The sequence below is a fragment of the Pelodiscus sinensis genome, chromosome 9 (assembly GCF_049634645.1).
Source record: "Pelodiscus sinensis isolate JC-2024 chromosome 9, ASM4963464v1, whole genome shotgun sequence".
NCBI classification, from domain to species: Eukaryota; Metazoa; Chordata; order Testudines; family Trionychidae; genus Pelodiscus; species Pelodiscus sinensis.
The window spans coordinates 59,758,228-59,783,928 of NC_134719.1; the positions used below are offsets into that span (position 1 = coordinate 59,758,228).

General features: G+C 43.9%; 1 protein-coding gene across 2 annotated transcripts in view; it reads right to left on the minus strand.

Moving 5' to 3' along the window:
- Positions 1 to 21,946, minus strand: part of SOAT1 (sterol O-acyltransferase 1) — a 50,573-nt gene extending 28,627 nt beyond the window's left edge. Inside the window, exons 1-3 of one of the 2 annotated variants that reach the window (XM_075936852.1) lie at positions 21,797 to 21,946; positions 18,412 to 18,544; positions 731 to 789 (exon numbers count right to left, since the gene is read on the minus strand). In XM_075936852.1, coding sequence (XP_075792967.1) covers positions 731 to 789; positions 18,412 to 18,538 — 186 coding nt within the window. In that variant the 5' untranslated portion in view covers positions 18,539 to 18,544; positions 21,797 to 21,946. Of the gene's footprint in view, positions 1 to 730; positions 790 to 18,411; positions 18,545 to 21,653; positions 21,760 to 21,796 lie in introns of those variants that run through there. The other variant, XM_075936853.1, reaches the window with a different exon arrangement.
- Positions 21,947 to 25,701: the final 3,755 nt, after the last annotated feature.

Below are 25,701 nucleotides of genomic sequence, written 5' to 3' on the forward strand. Positions count from 1 at the left end.
GAGGAGAAACTGCTTTTGTAATTGTCTAGCCATTTACAGTCTTTGTTTAATCCTGAGCTGAGGGTGTCACATTTGCAGATGAACTGCAGCTCAGCAGTTTCTCTCTGAAGTCTGGTCCTAAAGTTTTTTGGCTACCTTTAAATCTGCTATTATGTGTCCAGGGAGATTGAAGTGTTCTCCTACAGGGAGACTGAAGTGTTCTCCTGATACTGAAGGAGTGCAGGGTTCCCTGCTGAAAAGTGCAGGAGAAAAGTGTCCTAGAACCGAGTGCTCTATAGCCAGACATGCATAATACTAGGCTCATTCCCTACATGAGGAACTTTTTCCTTTAAAGCTACAGATTCCCAAAAAGAGCAGTCTCAGTTATACTGTCAATGGGTAACCAAAGAGGATACATTTAGATATGGGTGTCAAAGTTCACTTGCTTATTTGTAGAATTAACTTTTTGGGGTTCAAGTACAACACAGGCTGAGAAATCAAAACAAACAGTTGAGTCAATATTTTGACAGATGTCATCAGTCCTGTACCAAGTGCAGAATGGATAGGAAAGAAATAGAAGAATAAGGGCTTGTGTAAAACCACTGCTTCTAGGATACACCGGAAATGATGGCATTACAGAGCATTAAACAACAAAAGAAACATAAAAACAAGATGTTCCATGGTTTTCAAGGGTGCTCCCTCAGGAGTCTGGGTCCTCTCGACCAATAATTAAATGTTGAGAAATATTTACCTCCGCCTCTGCTACTAGCTGCATTTTCTTTGTTATCACATGGTCAACATCAACCCAGCCTAAAGGAGAAAAAGTAAATATTGAACAGTTACATTTTCAATAGATATGACTTGGCCAATCCTATGCTCAGAATCACAGACAAAAGGAAAAGCTTACGAGAACTCTTACAAACTTGATTTACCATTAACTTTATCTATGATGAGCCAAAGGCCCCCATTAAGCTCAGGAGTGACTAAGCTGTAGGAAAATGTAGAAGTCAGGAAGGAGCATTCTGGTGTGTTATGTGGATAGTGATTTTATCAAACACAAATGCTGAAAGACAGGCTCCCAGTAACTTCATAGGTGTCAAATATTCTCCCTCCACCCCCAACACCAAGTATTTTTAAGCTTCACTAGGAGCCAAAGAGCACTCCCTAACACCTTTAAAATACAAGTTGGGAGCTTACATTCATACCATAATAAGACCATCATTTTAATGTCTAAATATGCTGTATTTATGGCTTATTACTGAAGTCTGAAACCCACTAACCCCTCTCCTCACACAATATCTGATGTCTCACAATATGTTAATTGTTTATGCTAAACAATCTAAATCATCTTATATTTAGCTATGATGCTCTTAGTACTTTCCTGTACCTAAAGAGATTGGTCCATTAACTCACCCACCTTGATTCTCTAATATCCTGTAACTAATACAGACAAAAACTATAGATAATGGGAAAAGATGTAATATAACACAAATACTCCACATCTGTTACAACAATAACATGTTCTCCCATGCATAATTGAGCCACTATCTCTTGTTGATTCTGCAGTTCTCTTGCTATAGTGCTATTCCAGTTTCTGGATGTCTCTTATATTGGGTGTAAAGATCTTCACGAAAGTGATAAGGCTTTAAATGCATGATAACAAGCATTACAGTGACTGCAAAAGTCACAAATACAAGCACGAAAGAGATTACATTTTGATGAGCTGGTTAGAAACGGGTCTCCCTTTAGTAAGGTGAAAAAAAATACAGAGAAATAAATAATGGCCTAATATTTTAACACTGGATTGTTTGGGGGAGGAGGCTGAAGATTGGTTACTACAGGTTGAACCTCTCTAGTCCAGCACTCTGTTCCAGGAACATCCATGGTCCAGCATGATTTTAGTTAGCTGGATGTCCACTTATCATGGATGTGGCCACATTTCCCACAGTCTCAAAGTTTGTTTGCAGCCACCAGTCCTGGCTCTCAGTGTTCTGTCCTGCTATTTAGCTCTAATTTACCTCTAAATGTCTATTAAGAGCCTAGTTAGCAGCGGAAGTGTTGATAATGCTGCTAGACATTGACTTCTTGTGGTCTGGCAAACTCTCTGGTTAGATCTTGAGGATGCTGGATTAAAGAGGTTCAATCTGTATTACTGATATAACAGGTATCACGGAAACACAGTAATAGGTAGGGTTGCCAGATGGTTTCAGAAAAAATACCGAAAAGAAAGGGAAAGAAAAGGAAGGGAAAGGGGAAAAAAAAAAAAAAAAACACACATGCCAGGAAAAAATGTGTTGAGCACCACCATACCCACACACCATGGCCACTTTAAAAAACCGCGTGGTGAGGCTTTTTGGCCCTAACAGGCTGCCAGCGGCCACCTGCCATCTTGCCTCCCTGTGCTGGGCCGGACAGGACAGCTCCCCCAGTAAGCACTAGGGTTGCCAGGCTGCCTCTATATTGAGCCGGACAGCCTGGGTTTTTCACCTCCTGGCTGGAAAAAAAAAAAAAAATCAGAAAGTACCGGACATTTTAGGTGTCTGGTATTTTCTGAAGTTTTTACTGGACAGGAGGCAAAAATAATGGATTGTCTGGTTCAATACCAGACACCTGGCAACCCTAGTCATACCAGGGTACAAAATAGATCAGAAGGACAGAACAAGTCATGCTGGTGGGGGAGCAGCACTATACGTGAAAGAAAATGTAGAATCAAATGAAGTAAAAATCTTAAATGAGCCAAAAATGTTCCATAGAATCTCTATGGATATTGGAGCATGGAATTACTAATAAGAATATAGCAGTGGGGATATATTATCAACTACCTGATCAGGACAGTGATAGTGACTATGAAATGCTAAGGCAGATTAGAGAGGCTATCAAAATAAACTCAATAGTAGTGGGGGATTTCAACTATTCCCATATTGACTGGGTACATGTCACCTCAGGATGGGACGCAGAGATACAATTTCTTGATTCATTAAATGACTGCTTCTTGGAGCAGCTGGTTCTGGAACCCACAAGGGGAGAGGCTATTACTGATTTAGTCCTAAGTGAAGTGCAGGATCTGGTTCAAGAGTTAAATGTAACGGAACTGCTTGGAAATAGTGACCATAATGTAATAAAATTTAACATCCTTGTGTTCGGAAAAAACACCTCAGCAGCCCAACACTGTATCATTTAATTTCAGAAAGGGAACTACACAAAAATGAGAAAGTTAAGCAGAGATTAAAAGATACAGTGACAAAAATAAAATCTGCATGGAAACTTTTCAAAGACACCATAATAGAGGCCCAACTTAAATGCATACCACAAATTAAAAAACAAAGTAAGAATCAAAAAGCGCTACTGTGGCTTAACCTCCAAGTAAAAGAAGCAGTGACAGATAAAAAGACATCTTTTAAAAAGTAAAACTCAAATCCTAGTGAGGAAAATAGAAAGGAGCATGCACTTTGTCAAATTAAGTGTAAAAATATAATAATGAAAGCCAAAAAGGAGTTTTAAGAACAGATAGCCAAAAACTCAAAAATTCGTTTTTAAGTACATCAGAAGCAGGAAGCTGGCTAAACAACCAGTGAGGCCCTTGGACAATCAAGATGTTAAATGAGCATTCAAAGATGATAAAGTCATTGTGGAGAATCTAATTTAATTATTTGCTTCTGACTTCACGGCTGAGGATATTCCTAAACCTGAGCCATTCTTTTTAGGTGACAAATCTGAGGAATTGTCCCAGATTGAGGTGTTTTTGAGGAGATTTTGGAACAAACTGATAAACTTAACAGCAACAAGTGACCTGATGGCAAGAGAAAGATCATTGTGGATAATTCTCTGAAAACTCAGTGTGCAGCGGCAGTCAAAAAAGCAAATCGAATGCTAGGAATCATTAAAAAAGGCAGAGAGAATAAGACAGAAAATATCATATTGCCTCTATGGTACACTCACATCTTGAATACTGCGTACAGATGTGGTTGCCTCATCTCAAAGATATATTGGCAGTGAAAAAGGTTCAGAAAAAGACAACAAAAATTATTAGAGGTTTGGAACAGGTCCCATATGAAGAGAAATTAAAAAGACTGGGACTTTTCAGCTTAGAAAAGAGGAAACTAAGGGGGGATATGATAGAGGCCTATAAAATCATGACTGGTATGGAAAAAGTGAATAAGGAAAAGTTATTTATTTATTCCCACAATATAAGAACTAGGGGGTCACCAAATGAAATTAATAGGCAGCAGGTTTAAAATAAACAAAAATATTTTTTTTCTTCACTCAGTGCATAGTCAACTTCTGGAACTCCTTGTCAGAGGATGTGGTGAAGGCTAGGACTTTTAACAGGGTTCAAAAAAGAGCTAGATAGATTCATGGAAGTTAGATCCATCAATGGCTATTAGGCAAGATGGGCAGGAATGGTGTCCCTAGCCTTTGTTTGTCTAGAAATGGGTGACAAGGGAGGGATCACGTGAGGATTACCTGTTGTGTTCCCTCCCTCTGGGGCATCTGGTATCGGCTACTGTTTGGAGACAGGTTACTGGGCTAGATGGACCATTGGTCTGACCCAGTACGGCCATTCTTATGCTTTTATTAAAATGTCTTTAAACCTATTTGCTAAGACCCTTTTGATTAATAAATAACTTGTGTCGTTGAAGTACTTTTTACTTAAAAAAGGAGCAGCATGTTAATGTCTCATTGTTTGGAGGGTTGTGTGTTGCCAATGAACTATTGTCCCATTTCTACTTAGGCAGTCTGAATTAGTTGCAAGATTAGGATGAGAGAACTATAGAAAAGGCCCACACAGATGCATGTGGCCTTCTAAAGGTTGTTTATCACTGTTTCAGGGTTGGCCAAGTTTAGGGACCTTGGCAAGACTTATGTAGTTGCCAAAAAAAAAGGTTTCCAAAAGCCAAAATGTTATCAGTTGTTCCCATTCTTTACCATTTAGTGTCCTTACTTCCAAAGGAGATTGTGTTCATTAGTGAGTGAGTAAATAGAAATGGGCACTGTGCCTGGCAGAAATGCAATTCTTGCATAGCAAGGCCTTGATTATTCCATTATGTAAATACCAGAAAAAACACCTCCCATCTGTTTTGCTCCAACATATTTTATAATACTCTATTTAAATGTTCACTGCTATAGTTCTTGCAGGAGAACAAGGAATGTAGCCAACATTTTTCTTTTTGTGCAACTCTATAGTAACATACCTGTGTGCATACATAATGGGGGGAAGATTTCTAATCTGATATGCTTCAGAGCAAGTCTTCCAAAAGATTGTTAAAAATATGCCTAACAGACTCTTTCCTTTTATGCACAGTGGTAAATAGTGTTTTATGGGTGTCTCTGAATGCTGTTGCCTAAGCTCATCATAAATATGTATAAGCATCCTGGTGTATTTTTCCCCACTGAGTTTTATTTCCAAATTGCAAGGAATCTGTCAGATTTTGTCTTTTGTGCTTATTGCCAAGATCTGCTGGCACCTGGTGTTACTATGGCGGCCCAAGTTCACTTTGTCTTGCAGTCAGTGTGACTTGTTACTTAGATTGTTACCTCTTTGCTGCAAGAAATTTTTGTTTTTTTGTGCTAGGTGCTATACAAACATGGAACAATGGGGTCCTGGACCACAGTTGGGGCTCCTATGTGCTATGATAATACAAACAAATGACATAGTGCAAATGATTTTAGGTTATGGTTAGCAGTTGGAAAAAGTAAGTTTCAGAAATCTAGCATTAGAATAATCTAATACAGTTGTGGGCAACCTGTGTCTTGGGGGGGGGGCCAAAAAACATTTTGTTTGTTGCTGCCCACGTGTAAGGTTGCCAGATTGCACTGGTTTCTGTCTGTATTGTTCTTTCCTACCAGTTTTACTAAAGTGACACACACTTAAAGCACGGGCATATGAAGTGAGGGGCATGCGGATGGCACACAATATTGACTACAAAAGCCATGTTTTGTCTTTGCATTCAAAGTGCTGCTATGGTTCAGTCGGCACACTCTGTAAATTCTAAGTACGCTAGCACAGTTAGTGAAGCTAGCCTATCCTGGCAGACAGTCTTTTAGCCCATTGAGATGGAGACCACTCATGCGGCCCACTCACTATCCTCAGTTGCCCATCACTGATCCAATACAAAAGTGAGGCTGGTTTGTTACCTGACTAGCTTAAACTCTTGGGGTTAACTCTGACAATTGTATGGGCATTTGTTCTCTTGCTTGTATCAAAAACAGGTTGTCTCTGAGGATGAGGACAGAGTTTAGATCGTATTCTGAAATGAAATGTTTGTCCACAGGTGACATGGTCTTTTTGTCTTTGATCGGTTTTCCATGAGAGTTCTTTCAAGAGTGTAGTAAACTGTTTTGTTTCACCCACACAATGTTACTAGGGCATTTGGTGCCCTAAATGAGGTGCACAACAGGTTGTGATAGACACACAGAGGACCCAGGGATCTTGAAAGGTGCCTTGTTGGGGGTACTGATCATCACAGCAGTGGAGATATGTTGGCAGGTTTTGTGTCTACTGTTATGACAATCTTTTTACGGCTAACAGTTGCTTATAAGACATGATAACTACCCTTTGACTAACAGGTTTTCTTTTCAGCCAGATGTATACAATAGCAGAGCAAAACTCATTAGCAGATTCACATTAAAACGTGTCTGTTTATGGTCAAGAAAGTTTATATCAAGATCTTTATAAAAATAGAAAACTGCTAGAATAACTAACAGTCCACACTAGGGATCATAGAATACTAGAATTGGAAAGGACCACAAGAGATCATCAAATTCAGTCCCGCGCCCTCGCAGCAGAACCAAGCACCATCTTCCCTGATATATGTCCGTCCACCCTGCTCTTAAATATCTCCAGTGATGGAGATTTCACAACCTCCCTTGGCAATTTATTCCAGTGTTTAAACACCCTGGCAGTTAGGAAGTTTTTCCTAACGTCCAACTTAAACCTCCCTTGCTGTAATTTAAGCCCATTGCTTCTTGTCCTGTCATCAAAGGGCAAAGAGAACAATTTTTCTCCCTCCTCTTTGTAACACCCTTTTAGATACTTGAAAACTGCTATCATATCCCCCTAAGTCTTCTCTTTTCCAAACTAAAAACGTTCAATTCTTTCGGTCTCCCCCATAGATCATGATTTCTAGGCCTTTAATAATTTTTGTCTCTCTTCTCTGGACCTTCTCTAATTTCTCCACCTCTTTCTTGAAATGGGGGGTATTAGAAATTGAGATGTTAGAGTTTAATCAATTAAGCATTTAACCGATACGCTGATTCTTATCAGTTCGACTCCCAGGAGGTGGCTTCACTGCAGCAGGGTAGTGAAGCCTTCTCCCTGGGAGGGCTAGGGCTGGTGGCCCTGCTCCCGGAGAAGCTTCGCAGCAGGCCCTGCAGTATAAAGCTGAGCAGAGTCTGCATGCTTGTAACCATGTATCTGCTAAGATTTTAGTGCAGACACAGTTACCATATTACACAATTTTTAACACCCCTAGTTCATACCCTATCAATTACATTATTCCTTTCAAACAAACAAACTGAATACCTAGCTCTGTGCATAACATTGTACTTTTTTCCACTTATTAAAAAAGCAGCTGCTTTTATGATGGGTGTTATTTTTATATACATATTGAATAAAAGGTGGTTAAGAAAAGTGAATCTAAAAAAAGAGTTCCTTATTTGAGGGGACTGAAACTCTAGCACTATAAAAGTTCAAGAATGTCTTTTAATTAGGTAAGGTAAATTTGGTTATCATCATGAAAATGGAGAGTTCACAGTAGTGACTCAAGCCTTATATCAAGAGCAGTCACCATGCGATCATTCCCAATAAATCTGTCTTTGTCTATAAAATGGCTGATATCTTGAATCTTTAGCTTAGAGATCAGTATACAGATGGTGTCTGTTTATTTAATGGTCTTGTGATGTGGACTAAGACATCCAGGAGGGATGACCTACACGAAAGAATGCATGTACATCATTGACAAGCTGTCTGGAATGGCTCACAACCACAGATGTCAACCTCAGTACAAACTATTGAAAACCAGGGCACAAAACCCAAACTTGAGTGTTCTATGATTAAATTTCACCAACAATGCAGCAAACTCCTCAAGCACTATAGCAGCCTTGACATAACGTCACAGATAGTCCCCCTTACACACTCCAGTCTATCTTGTCACCCAGGCAATCTCACTTTTGGGAAAGATGGTACCTTATACCAAAATTCCCAACAAATTTCAGGTTACTCTGAGTGCCAAAGAACCAGTCAGACACCCGACGTCAATTGTATCTTAGATCTCTTGCCAAAGACAACACTTGTAGCCAATCTTCTATTAAAACTACAATCTTTTATTAAAACTAACTAAAAGATTATTAACTGGGGGGGAAAGAGTTTCTTACCAGGTTAAAGAAAGTAAACACATAAAAATGAGTTACAGTCTTAGGAGTCAAAATGTAACAGAAGCTGCTATAATATGCAAGTTCTACAGGTCCTTCATGGCCAACCTAAGCTAAGCACCTGGGTGATCCTTTGCTTATTTTTAGAAAAATTGCCTTCTCCAAATGTGAAGCATCATAGCGATACAGATTTTCCTGGTCAGGAATTTTTATTCCCTTCTCCCAGAGTTCAAGCTGTGATGGGTCAAGTGTTTGTACACATGCCCTTTTTATGTGTGTAATAGGAAGCAAAGTCCCCTAACCACAAATGTTCCACAATGGTGTGTCTGATAGCTAAGCCTTTTTTGGCTGGGCAGGACATAACACCTCTTGTGGCAAACTTGGCAATGCTTCTCTTTTGAAACTAGGGGGCTGCGTCTAGATTGGCATGATTTTCCGGAAATGTTTTTAATTGAAAAGTTTTCTGTTAAAAGCATTTTCGGAACAGAGTGTCTAGATTGGCACGGACGCTTTTCTGCAAAAGCATTTTTTACGGAAAAGTGTCCATGCCAATCTAGACGCGCTTTTCCGCAAAAAAGCCCCAATCGCCATTTTCGCAATCGGGGCTTTTTTGCGGAAAACAAATCTGAGCTGTCTACACTGGCCCTTTTGCGCAAAAGCTTTGCACAAAAGGGACTTTTGCCTGAATGGGAGCAGAATAGTATTTCCGCAAGAAGCACTGATTTCTTACAGTAGGAAGTACGTGCTTTTGTGGAAATTCAAGCAGACAGTGTAGACAGCTGGCAAGTTTTTCTGGAAAAGCGGCTGATTTACCGGAAAAACTGGCCAGTCTAGACACAGCCAGGATGTTAAATCCCTGTTGAATTGGTTAACCAATTAAACATGATGTTTAACCAGTTAAGCAATTAAAGGGGGCCCAGACAAGGGGGCTGCTCCAGTCCAGTCCCACCACAGCCAGGCTGGAGTGGCGGGGAGGAGGGGCACAAGAGGGTGGGGAGCTGATCCATCCCCCATCTGTTAAACTGAACATTAAGGATGTTAAATTTAGATTAATCAACTAATCAAATAGTCGACGTAATTTGCATCAACTATTCAATTAGTTGATAAGGGCACCTCCACCATTGAAATGTAGCAAGAGCCCTGATGGCTCTTGCTACATTTCGAAAGCAGAAGTGCTGCAGGGAGCATGGCCAGCGGGGGACTAAAGCAGTCCCCCGTTGGCCCCGCAATCCCTGCTTTTGGAATGTACAAGAGGGCTCTTGTACTTTTTAAAAGCAAAGCGCTTGAGTCCCCAGCTTATCCCAAGCTCCCTGCAGTGCTTCTGTTTTTGAAATGTAGCAAGACCCCTGCTTTTACTACATTTCAAAGGCAAAAGTGCCACCAGTTCCCCCTGCACCCTTGCCCCTTCTCCCCACAGAAATGGTACTGGGGGGGGGGGGGGGGGAGAACCGGCTTTTAAGACAGCTCCCCCCAGCACCAGATCCTGCTCCCCCACCTTGCTGCCTCTCTCTGACAGAGGCAACAAGGGTGGGGGGGCAACTAGTTGAGTCACTAGTCAACTATCCGATAAGCATTTGCTTATCGGATAGTTGACTAGTTGCTTACATCACTACTTCACATCCCTACTGGAAACCCACACAAACACTTTTATAACTGCAAAGCTAACACTCCAATCTTAATCCCATGTTGTAAGATAATATTTATGAGAGTAATAGATACAACAATTTACAAGCATTTCATAAAGTCCAAACATTACACCCAACTCCATAAATCTAATAACAATTCTAAAATGCAGGTTAGGTTTGACTGGTTTCCAACTATGCATCTGTCAGTGTTCATTGAGGCCTAGCAGCTGGCACCTGGTCTGCCAGCACCACAACCACTACTAAATTTTACTGTAAATATTTGTCAAGATCAACTTGCTCAAAGTTACCAAAAATAGAGATTTTCTGGTCACCAGGCAACTTCTCCACCTCTACAACATAAGACTAAGGCAAGTGTATAAGATTATCACATTGTTAAATGCAGGGAATGCTGATTTCAGAGATAATTTGACTAGGATTCAAAGGAAAAAAGTATTAAAGAAGCTTTTGGAGCCAAAAAGTCCATTTCCCCCATCGTTTCTTGCAACCTACTATACATTAGTCTGAAACTGATCAAGAGCATACAAGGGAAAAAATTGGGACATTTACTATTTAGTCACAGCCTTGTCTTTAGCATACATTTTACACTTCTATCATTTAATTATAAACTTTAAAAACTATTACAAGTGGCCATAAAAGGAATTTTTTTGTGAAAATTTTATCATTTTTAGTGAATGATTTTGAAGTTGTTCAACCAGCTCTATTAACTACAGGAAGATTATGCTAACGTAATACCACAGGAGAACTGTTAAGAATAATGAGACGGAAAAGAATGGAAATGAGTTTGATAGAAGGATGATTAACGTGACTATCATCTACAAAGTGTGGATTAAAACTGGAAAGATGATCAAACCCAAAAGCCATCAAGAAAGACTCTGTAGGCCAGAAACAGAGAAACCCAATCTGAACACCCAAACAGTCATTTCATTTTCATTGAAATAGAGGTCTTATGTTAGAGTGTATACATTGACCCCCAAAATTAAAAAGGTACTAAAAATGAACAAACAAAAAAATTGGGATTTGCCCTGGAAATCAAATAGAAAGACAGACAGAAATAAAGAAATCAAGTCTTCCGATGAACACTGCTCAAACAACTTATAAAAGTGAGTCACTGTACAAATCCATGTACATGGATCTGAAAAAGAGGAGAATTAATTTAATTTCTGTTACATAAGTTGTTGCTTACTTTCAGGGAACATTTGACTAGAGGAGGAACTGTCACCTGATGATCAGTGTTAAGTGAGGAAAGGATGTCTGGGTTGTGGTCATAACATTGATTTAACATGGGCCTGCCTTTGGACTGAAATTATGAAGATCTACACACAAGAAAAGTCATTTAAGTATGACTAACAGATGGCAACATCCTCTCATTGCAAAACTGTAAACTAAGTTAACACAGCAGAAATTAAGACAGCCTAGATACTGACATTTAAAATAGCGTACGGGTGCTAATTAAAGGCAAACAGCCCCGTCAATGAGACCAGCAAACAAACTTGCAGGAATTTCTTTAGGAGAGAGTGTGAATATGGTAGATTACATAAAAAGGTTTAAAATAGGCTTGTACTTTGTGAAGAAACTTAAATGTTATTGAAAAATACCATCACTGCAAACACAACTCTCCATCTAAAAATTAAACTTTGCTCTTTACCCCTGAGCAGTGAAAAAAATTTTGGATTTCACCCCCCTACAAAAAAAAGTTGAGGGGGAGATATTTTTTTTTTTAAAAACAGTGTAACCTGTGTTTCTGTATTTGGAATCTATCAAAAGCTTGTAATATGCAGGACTCTTGCTCAGTGGTTCTCAACCTTTCCTGACTACTGTACCCTTTTCAGGACTCATTTAACTTGTGCATCCAAAAGTTTCACCTAACTTAAAAATGACTTGCTTACATAATCAGTCATAAAAATATCAAAATGTCACAACACACTATAGAAAAATTACTTGCTCTCATTTTTTACCAACTAAAAAATAAAGCAATTGGAATATTAATATTGTGCTTACATTTCAGTGTATAGTATATAAAATCATTTTAGTTTGCACTGACTTTGCTAATGTGTTTTATGTGGACTGTTGTAAAAATTAGGCAATTAGGTTTGATGTACCCCTAGAAGACCTCTGCGTACCCCCAGGGATATGAACACCTGACTTGAGAACCACTGCTCAAATGTGTTGACTCTGCAATATTAACAAGGCTTCTAAAAAAAAATTTTAACCACACACGTCAGCAGTTATGAAGGAGTCCAAAAAAGGAAACAGATCAGTGGAGTAGAAACGTGGTCTACTACAGACTAGAAACACAATAAAATCCAGAGTTGCCTCATGTTACACACTATAAAAATTAAGACTGGCACAGCACTGGAACACTCAATCATGATGTAGTGAGTAGAAGTCATTGTCTGTGGCTGTCATTAAGTAGTAAGACTTCAGCAAGATGTTACTGCTGGCAAAGTAATTGGTCAAGATATGAATGACAGGATAAGATGTCACCAACTGCCAAAAAATAGAAAGCATTATGTCAAAGGGAATCCTCAGAGTTTATATGACATAATATGGAAGATACCCGCACATTGTACAAGAAAATCAAATAAAAGAACCAGACACAGGTCAGATGGATTTATTCACCACATAGTATGCAGTTAGGCCCTATTCAGACTTGTGAATCCTCTAAGTGACATTCTAGGAGTGGCAACCTTTCTTTCAGAGGTCATATAAGAGAGACTTAGAAAGCTTCAGTCTCATGTATTGCAACCCCCAGGAATATGTCAAGCAACCGCCAATATGACATCATGTGACATAGGGATATCAATGCTTAACTAGTTAACTGGTAAGCACCACTCTTATCAGGAGATGCTCACTGATTATCAGTTAACCATTGTCCGGGCTGGACCAGCCTCTGTCCAAAGGGCAGGCACGCCAGCCAGGCTGGCCCCTGTGCAATTCCACAGGCCAGAGCCACTTCAGTCCAGGTGAGCTGGAGCCGTCATCTGCCATTTAAGTGGTTAACTAGGTAAAGATAACATTTAACTGGTTAACTGATTAAACGGGATTTTACATCCCTAATGTGAAGATGGTTAGTACTCATCTGTACACACAAAGGATAGTGAGACAGTCATCTAAATGCACAATTCTAGCAGGTGTTTTATAGACACATGACACAATGCACATGGCTAGAAATACAGTGTTGGAAAAATTAATTCAAGAATAGTCCCAAGGCTTTCACAAATACAGGCAGTCCCCGGGTTATGTACAAGATAGGGACTGTAGGTTTGTTCTTAAGTTGAATTTGTATGTAAGTCGGAACTGGTACATATTGTAGGGGAAACTCTAGCCAAACATTTCTCCAGAGCTCAGTTTTATTCTCCCACACCTCACTTCCCTCAGTCCTTTATTCTCAAGCTGAAGTGTCTGCTGAGAAAAGCCGCTCCGCGTCTCCCTGGTCTGCTGGGGGGGGGGGGGGGCGCTAAGCTTCGCGTCTCCCTGGTCTGCTGGGGGGAAGCAGCTAGTGCGGGGTTGCCTCACTCCATTTGTAAGTAGGGATCCGATGTAAGTCGGATCCATGTAACCCGGGGACTGCCTGTACTTTGCATTTGTAAGACATACTTCACACAGTGATCTGAAAGCGCTTAAAACATTAAGTCTCTCTACCTAGGCAGAGAATTTATCCTTATTTTACAGAGAGAAGCAGCAACTAGCAGTTAAATGCTATGTCTAGGATGAGGAAGTAAGGAACAGAAGTGAGACAAGATCGTAGTCCCAATTCCAAGTCACTTACATCAACCGCTAAATATAACACTACCTGACTGAAGTAAAATTAACCTAGAATTACCCCAGTGCAAGGTTACCATACTATTCAATTTAACAAGTTATCTAAGTATTAGAGTGTCATCACTACTGTTTACTGAGTTAAGCTGCTAATTTTTACAGCCAGCCAATGCAGGCATATTATTAATCCACAGTGACTAATAGCTCAGCTGAGCTATTAAAGTACATGCAGGTCAGAGTGCATGGTCCTCTGAGCTAGTCCAAGGAGGAATTAGATTAAAACTACAGACACATACAACTCATGTGATTTATTCTAGCTTGCCAAGGAAACACAGAGCTACTCAAGAGTTAAAACTCTAGGCCAGTGGTTCCCAACCCGTGGTCTGTGCTGGGGGGCCACAAAGTCACTGCAGGGGGTCCAAGGAAAGTTTTTAAATGTAAGGATCAGGATCCTTATATTTCCTTTCCTTTACTCCTCCCCCTCTCCCCAGGAGTATGAGGAGGGGGGCTGCCGTGTGCTCCAGGTTGTGGCTTGCTTTTGATCCCGTTCCCCACTTGCTAAGGGAGCATGGGAAAAGTGCTTGAATCCCGTGCATGCCTCTTACACACCAGTCAGGAGTGAGAGGCATGCATGGAATGCAAACACTTTCTCCACACTCCCTTAGCTTCCAGAGAACAGGATCAAAAGCAAGCCGCGTCCTGGCATGCATGACTGCTGCTCCCCCCCGCCCCATGCACATAATTTTTCGCCCTTGAAGAGCTGGCATCTCCACACTCCCTTAGCTTCCAGAGAACAGGATCAAAAGCAAGCCGCATCCTGGCACGCATGACTGCTGCTCCCCCCCGCCCCATGCACATAATTTTCCGCCCTTGAAGAGCTGGCATCTCCAGATCTCCCTTTGGCAATGAGAGCCTCCTCGCTCTGTGGATGGGCAGGGGACAGGAGCTGAGGAAGCAGTGCAGGCGAATAGCAGCCAATGGGACCTGAGAAGCTCCATGTCCTGCAGTCTGCATGCCTCCCAGCCCACGCTGAAGATGACAAGCTGCAACTGTCCCCTGGAGTCTGCTTATATACACACTTACTTTTTACAATTTTTTTTAAATACATCACCCCGCTCTAACCGTTCAAAAGCTATTAGATGGATTGGGTTTTGGGGGTTTTTTTGGGAGAAGGAGGAGGGAATCTATAAAATTTTAATAGAATGAAATGGGGTCCATATGCATGGAAAGATTAGGAACCACTGCTCTAGGCCACGAGATACTTGTAGTTTTCCATTTTTTCTTCCTCCTAGATATAATCTGGTGGGGAGTTTTTTAATTTTGTTTTTCAGAAGTTTATAACTTCCTTCTAACTTTGTTCTCATTTCTGTTTTTAATTTGGGAGAGCTAAGCTGAAGTATCACCTATTTTGAAGCCTAAGAGATCAGTGATTTCCTCTAATAAACTCTAAGCTCCATCTCCCATTTCACCCTCAAGAATGGCAACTTCATAGTGCGCAAGGAACATAGATCCTCCAAGATATAGTTGTCAAGGAAAGAGGCACTGGCTGTGATGCCAAGAACCAGCTGCAGAGAGAATTAAAAGTTAGGACATTAGCTTTTAACTTAAATTCTATAAAAAGCCACTGTAACAACAGGAGCACTACTCAAATGAAGCTGGCTACTTCATTCTGGCTAAAGTAACACACATGCCATGATAAAGCTTCAGAGGGGTAGCCGTGTTAGTCTGAATCTGCAAAAAACAATGAGAAGTCCTATGGCTCCTTATAAACTAACAGATTTTCATCGGACGAAGTGGGTCTTTGCCCATGAAAGCTTATGCTCCAATAACTCTGTTAGTCTGTAGGGGTGTGTCTAGACTACATGCCTCCGTCGATGGAGGCATGTAGATTAGACAGATAAGCAAAGGGAAATGAAGCCACAATTTAAATAATCGCGGCTTCATTTAAATTTACATGGCTGCCGCGCTGAGCCGACAAACAGCTGATCAGCTGTTTGTCGGTTCAGCGCGCTAGTCTGGACACTCCGGGCCGACCTGAAAGCCTTTTATCGACATCCCCCTTATGCCTCGTAGGATGAGGTTTACGGGGGATGTCGATAAAAGGCTTTCATTTCTACAGGGGAGCGTCCAGACTAGCACGCTGAGCCGACAAACAGCTGATCAGCTGTTTGTCGGCTCAGCGCGGCAGCCATGTAAATTTAAATGAAGCCGCGATTATTTAAATCGCGGCTTCATTTCTCTTTGCCAAATAAACAAATCTACCTGGCTCCGTCGACGGAGCCATGTAGTTTAGACGAACCCTAAGGTGCCACAGGATTTCTCGTTGTTTATGCTGATGAAGTCTGCAAGACACAATGGAGTGGATGACTGTGGCAAAATCATTCAACAACATGAGCATGGCCCTACCAAATTCATGGTCCATTTTGGTCAATATCTTGGTCATGGGAATTTAAAAATAAATTTCAAAATTTTAGCTATTTAAATCTGAAATTTCACAGTACTGTAATTGCAGGAATTGCAGGAGTTAGGGGCGTACAAGGCTATTACAAGGTACTGCTACCCTTACTTCTGTACTGCTGCTGGTAGTCTTGCCTTCAGAAGTGGGCAGCTAGATATCCTAGCCATGAGGATGGCCATGAGCTCAGCTCTGAAACAGAGCAACTCCCTGCCTACAGGGAGTTGCTCCAGCCCCACAGGGCCCATTGCAGGTATGGGACATCTGGTTAGAGAAGCCCATGTCCATGGCAGGCATGACCAGCCCCCTCCACCGCATGCAGGGACTGATCTGGCAACTGCCATTCTAGCCACCCAATGCTGAAGACAGAAGCACAGAAGTAAGGGAGGCACGTTATGATACTGTCACCCTTCTGCGCTACTGCTGGCGGGATGCTACCTTCAGAACTAGTTGCTCAGCTACCATTCTCAGCCACCACCTCCGAAGGCAGCAAAGAAGTATGGGTGACAATACCGTGACCTTCCTAAAATAACCCCCTATGCATTTGGGAGGTCAAGGCCCCCAGTTAGAGAAATGCTGGTCTCCTCTGTGAAATATATATAGATGAGAGTAAAAGAACACATATTTCAGGGAGGGAGACCAGATTTCAGTCTGTGACATGTTTTTCATAGCCTTGAATTTGGTAGCTAGCTAAACTTTGGAGGAAGGAGACATTTTTCATAACCACCACCATTTGAACACTCTAATAACAGCAAGGAGTTGAAGAGGACCACAAAGCTGTAGTCTGATTACAATTATGAGGACTAATTCCTTCCAACAGAGCAGGACAGCCACCCTCTTAGTGGTTCCATTGCCGCTTTCATTGTTTGGTCTTCCAATAATAAATATTATTCCTTGCTATTTGTGCTTCACTATTTCATTTTGCTCTTTGAAAAGCCTTCAATTCCATAGATTCACTCCAACGCTGAAAACTCAGAACATACATGGCATTAAGCTAACTTAGATACTGGGCTATTTCCTACCTTCCTGTATAGGTCGAGGAAATTTTCAAATTCCACCATCAACTAGCCTCTTCAGCAGAGTTGGGCAATTGTTCATCGGGGTTAGCCCTCGCAGGCTAACAGACACTTTATTTACCTCAGGTACAGCTACTTCAGCTCCCACAGTTCACTATTCCTGGCCAATGGGAGCTGCAAGAAGTGGTGGACTGAAAGCTGCGGATATGCAAGTAAATAAAGCATCTGACAGTCCACCAGGAGCTAACCCTGACAAACCATGCCCAGCCCATGGGCTGCTTATTTTCCACCCCAGCTCTACAGAATGGAATTAGGGGAAGGTGACTGAGGAGTTCAGACTAAGTTCTAAGTAATCAGTGTTATTTCGCCAGTTTGTGAATTTTTCCCGTATTCCACTAGAGCTTGCTTTGTGTGTGGAGAAGTACCTCCACTTTCATAAAAAAAAAATGTGACATGAACTCTGCAGAAGACCCTTCATCAAGCCAATGATAGCATGTGAAAGATATGGGAGACTCATGATATTTTATGAATAAGATATGTCCAGCAGTTTCTTATTGCACTGCTTACTATAAGACTACCAGGATTAAGACCAGCAGGAGATACTTTGACATTTTGTGCTGTTTTTCCCCTTTCCTGATGCTTAGCAGACACCAAGAGCTATTATGATAGCCTCTGACTCAGTTCAAGAGACACAGGGAAACAAAGACAACGTGGGACTGATAAAACAGCAGGAGAGAGACCCATGAAAGCAGACTGAACCCCAACCCCTAAAAGCAGGGGTGTCTGGATAAGTCTCCCTTATCTTTGTATAAAACAAATGTGCAGATTGCTTAACAACATGCATGTGTTAATAACCCTTAGCTCTTCATCTGCTTTGTTCCTGCTATGAAATTTTTGTTTAAAAGTTGTTCTGAAAGGACTGTTTTGAGTCACCATATCCAGAAATTGGTCACAGCTCCTAAAGGGAAGGCTGACGGTGCTCCAGTCCAGTCAGCCCTACTGAAGAACCACAATCAGTAACACAGCATGCTATATACCCAGGACCCAGTCTGAAAGTGGGAGAATTGTAGGATTCCTCCTTGGGAGAGGTAAAGGTAAGAGGCCTGACGTCTAGAAGGGATGTCCCCAACCAGGCTAGAATGGGTTGAATGTCTAGATAATTGACCCATTACAAAAATAACCTCACCATTGCTTGAGTTTTGGAATGGCTTCTCTCCCTCAGCTCTCGTCTGCTTTTCATTCATCTCAGGGGTCCCGTGTGCCATAGAACTCGGCTGGCGGTGTCTTACCGAAGTACTATCTTCGCCTACCATTGTTGACTGCCATAGAAAAGAGAGGAAATAATTGGTTAGCTGGATAAACATGTTATGTCTGAGGCCTTTTGCTACGTTTTTCCTGTCTTTGACTGCCCAGTGTGGCGGGAGAGAGGGAGAATAAATGGAATTGGCAGTCTAACAGAGCTAGACCCCCTCCCATCCCAAATATCTGTATAGTAAAACTTGCACCAAGAACTATACCTCCTACTCCCTTCTCTCCACACTAGACAGGAAGCGGAATGAACTATTGCTTAAACATTTATTTTTGCACCACCCACCCCAGAATTAAAAATATAGACTTGTTCTTTAAAGAGGGAGAGGAAGGGGCGTTTTTCCCCACGTGATCACCAAGAGAAATATGGCACCTTGTCCTGCTCTTGACTAACAAAATGGAAATGTATGAAGCACCCTAAAGTAGAGATGTAAAATCCCATTTAATATGTTAACTGGTTAACCTATGTTTAACCAGCCCATCTCATCACATCTGGAGCACAGCGGGGCCAGTCAGAATGCTTCAGCCCGGAAGGACACCTGTTTACCGGTTACCCCAGTAAGCATGCCAGTAAGACAATGCTTACCAGTTAATCAGTTACTCCTTTACATCCCTACCCTAATGTTGCACCTGCAGAAACTGATGCATATATCTGATGCATACATTTATCTAATCACAGTGCTTCTCATCCAGAAGCCCTGTAGTCCAGAGTGCACACTTTATGCATATTTATAAATACATATGCACTCACTATTGAAAGGCAATATCCATTTAAGAAAATATACCAACAGTACAACCAGAGTTGACACTCTTGCAAGAAACAAGATCTCTTTCAATCACATATGGTGAGGCCTTTAGCTTCATAGACTTGATTATATGTCATTTATCATGCAAGGTTAAGTAATGATTTTTGGCACATGAAGAAAGGTACTGTACTTGGGGGCTAGGGAATCCATCTTAATCTGCATCCTTAGAATTAGAAGGCACGATATTTTCCTGCAATATCTGGCAGCTGCCAATGGGTCAGTCTAGCAAAAAAGAAAATATTCTCTCTCTTCTAATCTTCTTTGGTGCTGAGCCAATCACAAGACACAGCTAAGATAAGTCAGACATTTTCAGGTGCACTGCTTTACGAGTGTCACCCTGACACACATGAAGGCCTGAAAGAATACAACGAACAAGCTACAATATGGACACAAGAATCACCTTGCCTTTTCTGATAGGTGAGAATTTAATATTGCAATGACAGCTCCCTTACTTAATGGCAAATGACTTTCTGCACTATTAATTCAGAACCTGAAATTAAACCAACATAACTAAGCAGCAGCAAGCTAAACCCCCTCACATTTGTATTTTTAGTTATTATCCTTCCCCTTCTTTGCCAAGAACTCCGTTTCCTTTTTATGCCTTGGTCCAGTGCAGTGAATCACTTCTGGCTTCCTTCCTTCCACAAGATCAGCATAACACTGTTTCCACATGCTGAACTTTCTCTTACAAATACCCTTCTGTCCTCTTCTACTCTCAGGAAGAAACCGTGATTATTTCTGATGCCCACCCTTTGCTTTGTCCGGGCTTCAGAACCATGAACAGATCCTCTCAGCAGATTTTTCTCAGCCAGGCTCATTTGAAATGGAATATCAAATACTAGGTACTGTATCTCATTCACAAACACAGACATTGTTTTTATCCACCTTCCTTTTTAATTATTACCAAAAATCCTGAGCTCACCTCACATTATTAACAGAGAAGCAACACATATTAATATATCCATGTTTATACAGTCACACATAAAAAGGTTGTGACATGGCTTCAAGCTAAACAGCAGCCTATAATTAACAGAGTTTTTGTTCTCCATATCAGTAGGTTGTGTTTTTTTAAACATGATTTGGTCTGAGGAAGCACAGAGAGACCGAAAATCAAGTTAGTCCATTAGCAAAAACAAGCCTATTATGGCCTGTCAATAAAATGCCATTTATTATTTTGCTGGCGCTCGGTACATTTGTGTAGCAAGTGGACGTCTCTCTCTGCTAAGCTACTGTTACTACAATACAGACAAGGTGAGACACAACGATATTTATTACAAGACACTCTTCAGGAAGAACTGCAACGCCTGACCCAGACTCTCCTGGAATGCTCCTCTGGCCTGCGTTCAGAGAACCAGGCTCGCAGAGATCGAGTCTCTGAGGCAGGAACAAGCCACATCGCTAATGGGTGTTTGTCTAACCTGTTCCCTTGAATGCGCCAGGTTGCAGCCCCTATTCCGGCTCCTCCAGAACCTCTTATTGAGGTTCTGGCTGCACTTTTCCCCTCACCTTTTTATTTATGCACACCCAATCCGTGGCCCCACAAAGTCGCGAGACCTCCTCGTCAACCTCCTCCTGGCCTTGGCGAAAGTTGCCATCTACAACAGCAGGAGGAGGATGCTAGACGAGGGGGTTCTCTGCGACTGTGGGGCCTATTTCCGCTCCTCCCTCGTGTCACGAATCCGGGCAGAGTTCCTCTGGGCGGCGTCCACTGGCTCCATCGACAGCTTTGAGGAGCAGTGGGCGCTGTCCGGGGTTCTCTGCTCGGTGTCCCCATCCGGCTCCCTTATTTTGAACCTCTAGCCCGCACTTCTTGATCCTTTAGTCATTATTTGTCCCAAGAAATCAATTGAACATGGGTCCAGTGTCCCTCCCATAAGGTTGGGGAGGGGCTTTTAGAAGGTGGGCGGGCTTCGCCCGCCCACCATCCCATGATTTCAAATAGGCCAGCACCCTCCAGAGCGAGGATCCCACAGCGCTGCTGAGCCGGGGGGGGGGGAGTTTTCCTGACCTCTGACCTCAGGCGGCCTTGCAGATCAAGCCCGCCAGCGCTGTCCCCCTTCGCGCAGCGCTTAGCTTAGGGCTGTTACCAGCCCCCCCCCCCCTCTCCCCAGGCCAAGCAGCCCCCGGCTGAGGGGCCCGAGCAGCGGCACGAGCGGTGACTGGAGCCGGTCTCCCCTGGCGAGGCTGCCACCGCGGCGAGAGGTGAAAGTCCCCTCAGGCACCCGGACCGCGACCCCGCAGCGGCAGCCGACGGACGCGCTGGCGGGCGCCGCGACAGGGAGCGAGGCGCAGCGCGGGAAACCGCGCCCCTCACCCCGGCTCGGGCAGCCCTGAGGGGCAGCGCGCGGCTCCCCGGCAACGGGAGCTCCAGCACGCGCGCGCGGGCTCACCAAGCGCCCGGCCCCAGCGGCACCCCAACCCCCCTTTCCTGCAGGGCCGCGCGCGGGTCTACGTCACCTCGTCCGGTGTCCGCGCGACTCGCGCCTCAGCGCCCCGACCGACTACGTGAACTGGAGAGAGGAGGGGGAAAAAAAAAAAAAAAAAGAGAGTCGGGATGCCCCAGCCTTGTCTACGTCACCACGTAAGGGAGTGGGAAGCGCCGGCGCTCATTGGCTGCCGGCCCCGTGCTCCGCCCCGCCCCTCTGCTGCCGGAAGGCGCCCAGGGGAAGCGCGGGAGCCAGGGCACAGCGTGCATGGGGGGAGGAGCTGCAGCAGACAGGGGCGGGTGGGGAGCACGTGAGAGGCACGTGGTGCGCGCCTTCTGCTCCCCCCCCCGCAGCTCTGCCCTTCCCGCCCCCGTGGCTCGCAGGGGCTGGGCTGCGGCGCGCACCAAGCAGCCGCGGGGCGGGACGGGACGTAACTGGCGCCCCGCCTGCGTCACGCTGCGTTCGGGACAGTTAAACGGGGGGGTGTCTCAGCCCTGGGGCGGGGTGTGTCCCTCAGCCTGCCTGGACCTGCCCCCCCCCACATTGGGGAGCCTACACGGGTGCGCCAAACCTCTCCCCCCATGTGGGGCTGGAGCACACGGTCTATTAGGTTGTGTCCCCCCCCCCCAAGCTCTGGTATGGGAGGGGTTTGTGCAGGTCTGTCTCATTCAGCTGTGTCTACACAGCAGTTATTTCCCAATATCGGCCGTTTTCCGAAATAGCTTTCCAAGCGTCTACACAGCCGTGCCCCCTATCTTGAAATAACGGACGGCTTATTCCGGCTTCTGTAAACCTTGTTCTACAAAGACACGTATTCCGACAGAGATATTTCAGAACAGGGGCTGTGTAGCTAAGGTAAAAACTGCTACTTCAAAATAGGGGACCCTCCAGCCCTTCCCAGGGTGCCTTACTGGGCTCTGTTCACACTCAGCCAAACGCTGTTCCTCCCTCCCCTGTCCCTTAAAGTGGCAGCCTCTGCAGAAAGAGCTTGTGGCTAGCCAGAGGCCTGATAGACCAGAGCCTTTTCCCCCAATATGAGCCAGTCTGTTACTCCCACCCAGCGTTCCACTGCTCCCAGGAATCAGTCAGACAGCTGCCAAAAAGGACGTGCACAGATCCTGGACCTTATTGAAATGTGGGGTGACAAGACTAACCTCCAGGATCTCCACACCAAATGCAGGAATGTGGACATCTATGGCTGGATGGCCGACAGCCTGGCCAACAAGGGGCACATCCGCACCCAAGAGCAGGTGCGGATGAAGGTCAAAGAGCTCCATCAGGCATATGCCAAGGCCAGAGAGAGCAACTCCTGCTCCAGGGCAGAACCCCACACCTGCCCTTATTTCAAGGACCTAGACTGCATCCTTGGAGGTGGGGCAGCCCCTTTCCTACCTTCCCCCCTTCCGGTTGTAGACTCCAGGCTCAAGACACCTGTCATGGTGCTCGTGGAGGAGGAGGAGGGAGACTAGAAGGAGAAGGACATGGAGCCAGACGAAGCCAGCATCAGCACCCAGCTGTCCTTGGAGCCAGAACCCACCCTCCACAAGCCTTTTCTAGGAGTCTGGGGACATCGACACACACTCAGCATCCCGCACATGGGCATGCCTGCACTCTCAGGGCAGCACCCACTCCCGGGGACATCTGGGCCCATTGGCCAGAGCGCACAAGGCCTTGCTTTAATCCTGTTGCCTACGACTGAGCCAAGAACTGTTACTCTCGGCTCACAGATGAGGGCTAGGCTTCAGGCACAGTATCCCCTGGGATGACTGACCATCTCTCTTTATTCTCCACAGCTGGACTAGCTGCGAGAGAGGGGTGATCGACACCACTCAAAACAGCCTCCTGAACTTGAGACATCCACAGGCGCCACAGATCCATAGCCAAGACCAGAGACAGCACCTGGCAGCACTCCGATCCATAGAGCAGATCATCGACTGCAGGCTCCAGGAGGACATCCAGCTGCATCATGAGACCTGGCGGGAGCTACTGACGCAGGGCTGTTCCCTGTGCGCAGATGTGCATTCACTCATAGTCAGCATGATTCTTGCTCCTGCTCCAGCTTCTGTTCCCACTCCTGCTGTAGCTCATCCTCCCACTCCCGGTCCCCCTTCCACTTCTCCCCCAACAGCCTAGCCACACAACTCTGGCAGGAATGCCTCCCACTTCTGCTTACACACATTGTGGAGCACCCGACACGCAGACACCACGTAGAATATTGTGCTCCCCGAGGTCCAGCCGGGTGAGGAGGCATCTGAAGCGCGCCTTCAAACGGCCAAAGGCCCCCTCTATGACCATGTGGGCCCTACCGTTCTCAGGTGGTGTTGAGGTGGCTGGTATAGGGCTTCATGAGCCAAGACTGAAGGGGATAGGCCGCATCCCCCACCAGGCAGACAGGCATGTCCATGTCCCCGACCCTGATGGTGCGGTCAGGGAAGAAAGTTCTGGCGTGCAGCTTCTAGAACACACTAGAGTTCCTAAACACACGTGCGTTGTACACCTTCCCTGACCACCCGACAAATGTCGGTGAACTAGCCCCTTTATTCCTCATACAATGAGGTTTACCACTTATTTCGAGCGAAGGGTTTTCTCTCGAAATAGCCACATCTTAACAGCGTCTGTCATTTCAAAATAGCGCTATTTTGAAATAGCGCCATAATGCGATTATGCAAATGAAGCATGGGATATTTAAACCCCGGCTTCATTTGCAATTTCAAATGTCTTCATTTGCATCCCTCTCTCGAAAGAGGGTGCAAGTGTAGACATACCCTTCTGGAATAGCTTTTTCCACAATAAATGTGCAGCGTAGACATAGCCTCAGGGGCTACAGTGAGGATTTTTTCCCCTGCTTCTCATCAGTGTGTGGCCCCGACTGATGTTTCTGTGGGTCAGCAGCCCCTGATTCAAAAAAAGGTTTCCCACCCCTGTGTTAAATCAATGCTTTGCCAAAAAAAACGCATCCCAGTTCCCTTCAACTGGTAGCCACCAAGTACCTCTTTAGGTTACTGCTTTAGGTTATGGTGATAAGCGCATTACCAGCTACTCTGGATGGATCAGATGACAGCTCACAAACTGAGTGCTAAAACGGCACATCATAATCTCCCCATCCCACACATCCCCTCTTCTTAATCTTGTCCCAGGAAAGCACCACTCATTTTAATACATCTTTAAAAACCAAGATTGGCAGGAGTCCCAGGACCAGGGGAGCCTGCCTGCTATTTACATTGTCCTTCTAAAGAAAAATGATTGCTTAACAACTATTACACCCAGCCCATGGGTTTAATACAATGGCTTCCTACAGCTGGATCGGTTTCAAACAGATTTATAAAACCTCAGATAAACATGTAAAAAGAAGATGGAGGCAGAGTCACCTATTCAGAGTTTCCAGCTTGGTGTAAAACAAACTGATGCAAACAGCATGAAATAACGTGATTCACTGGAAAATTCCAGCCACAAATGATCTTTAGTAAAGTTTCCTTGTATGTCAGTAGTTACACTTTCACTGTGTAAAGGGATAAGGGAAGGAACATCTAACCAAGGAGAACTAATCTCTGTTTTTCATCCATGAAGTTAACTCCTTCCTATTTCAAGTTTATAGTCTAAGTTAACCAATTAGCCACATGTTCTATAATTGTGCTTTATCAATGCAGTCATGAAAACCACTTAAAGCTGTATGACTCCACTGCACAGAATTGTTCAAACTTGGCTTAAATAGCCCCTGAGACTCTGAATACATCCCTCTGTGAAAGCAACTGTATGGATTCAAGTTACAATATATAAAGCCTGAGAACATTAATCCATTACCCATCTGTGCCCCAACTATATTAGGGCATTTTGTAAAAATAATCCACCATTGTTAGCACGTTGCTAACATCCCTGGGACTGAATTAGGTTTCATTAGCAAGTGATTTTAACACCTTCCCATCAATTAGGTGTACT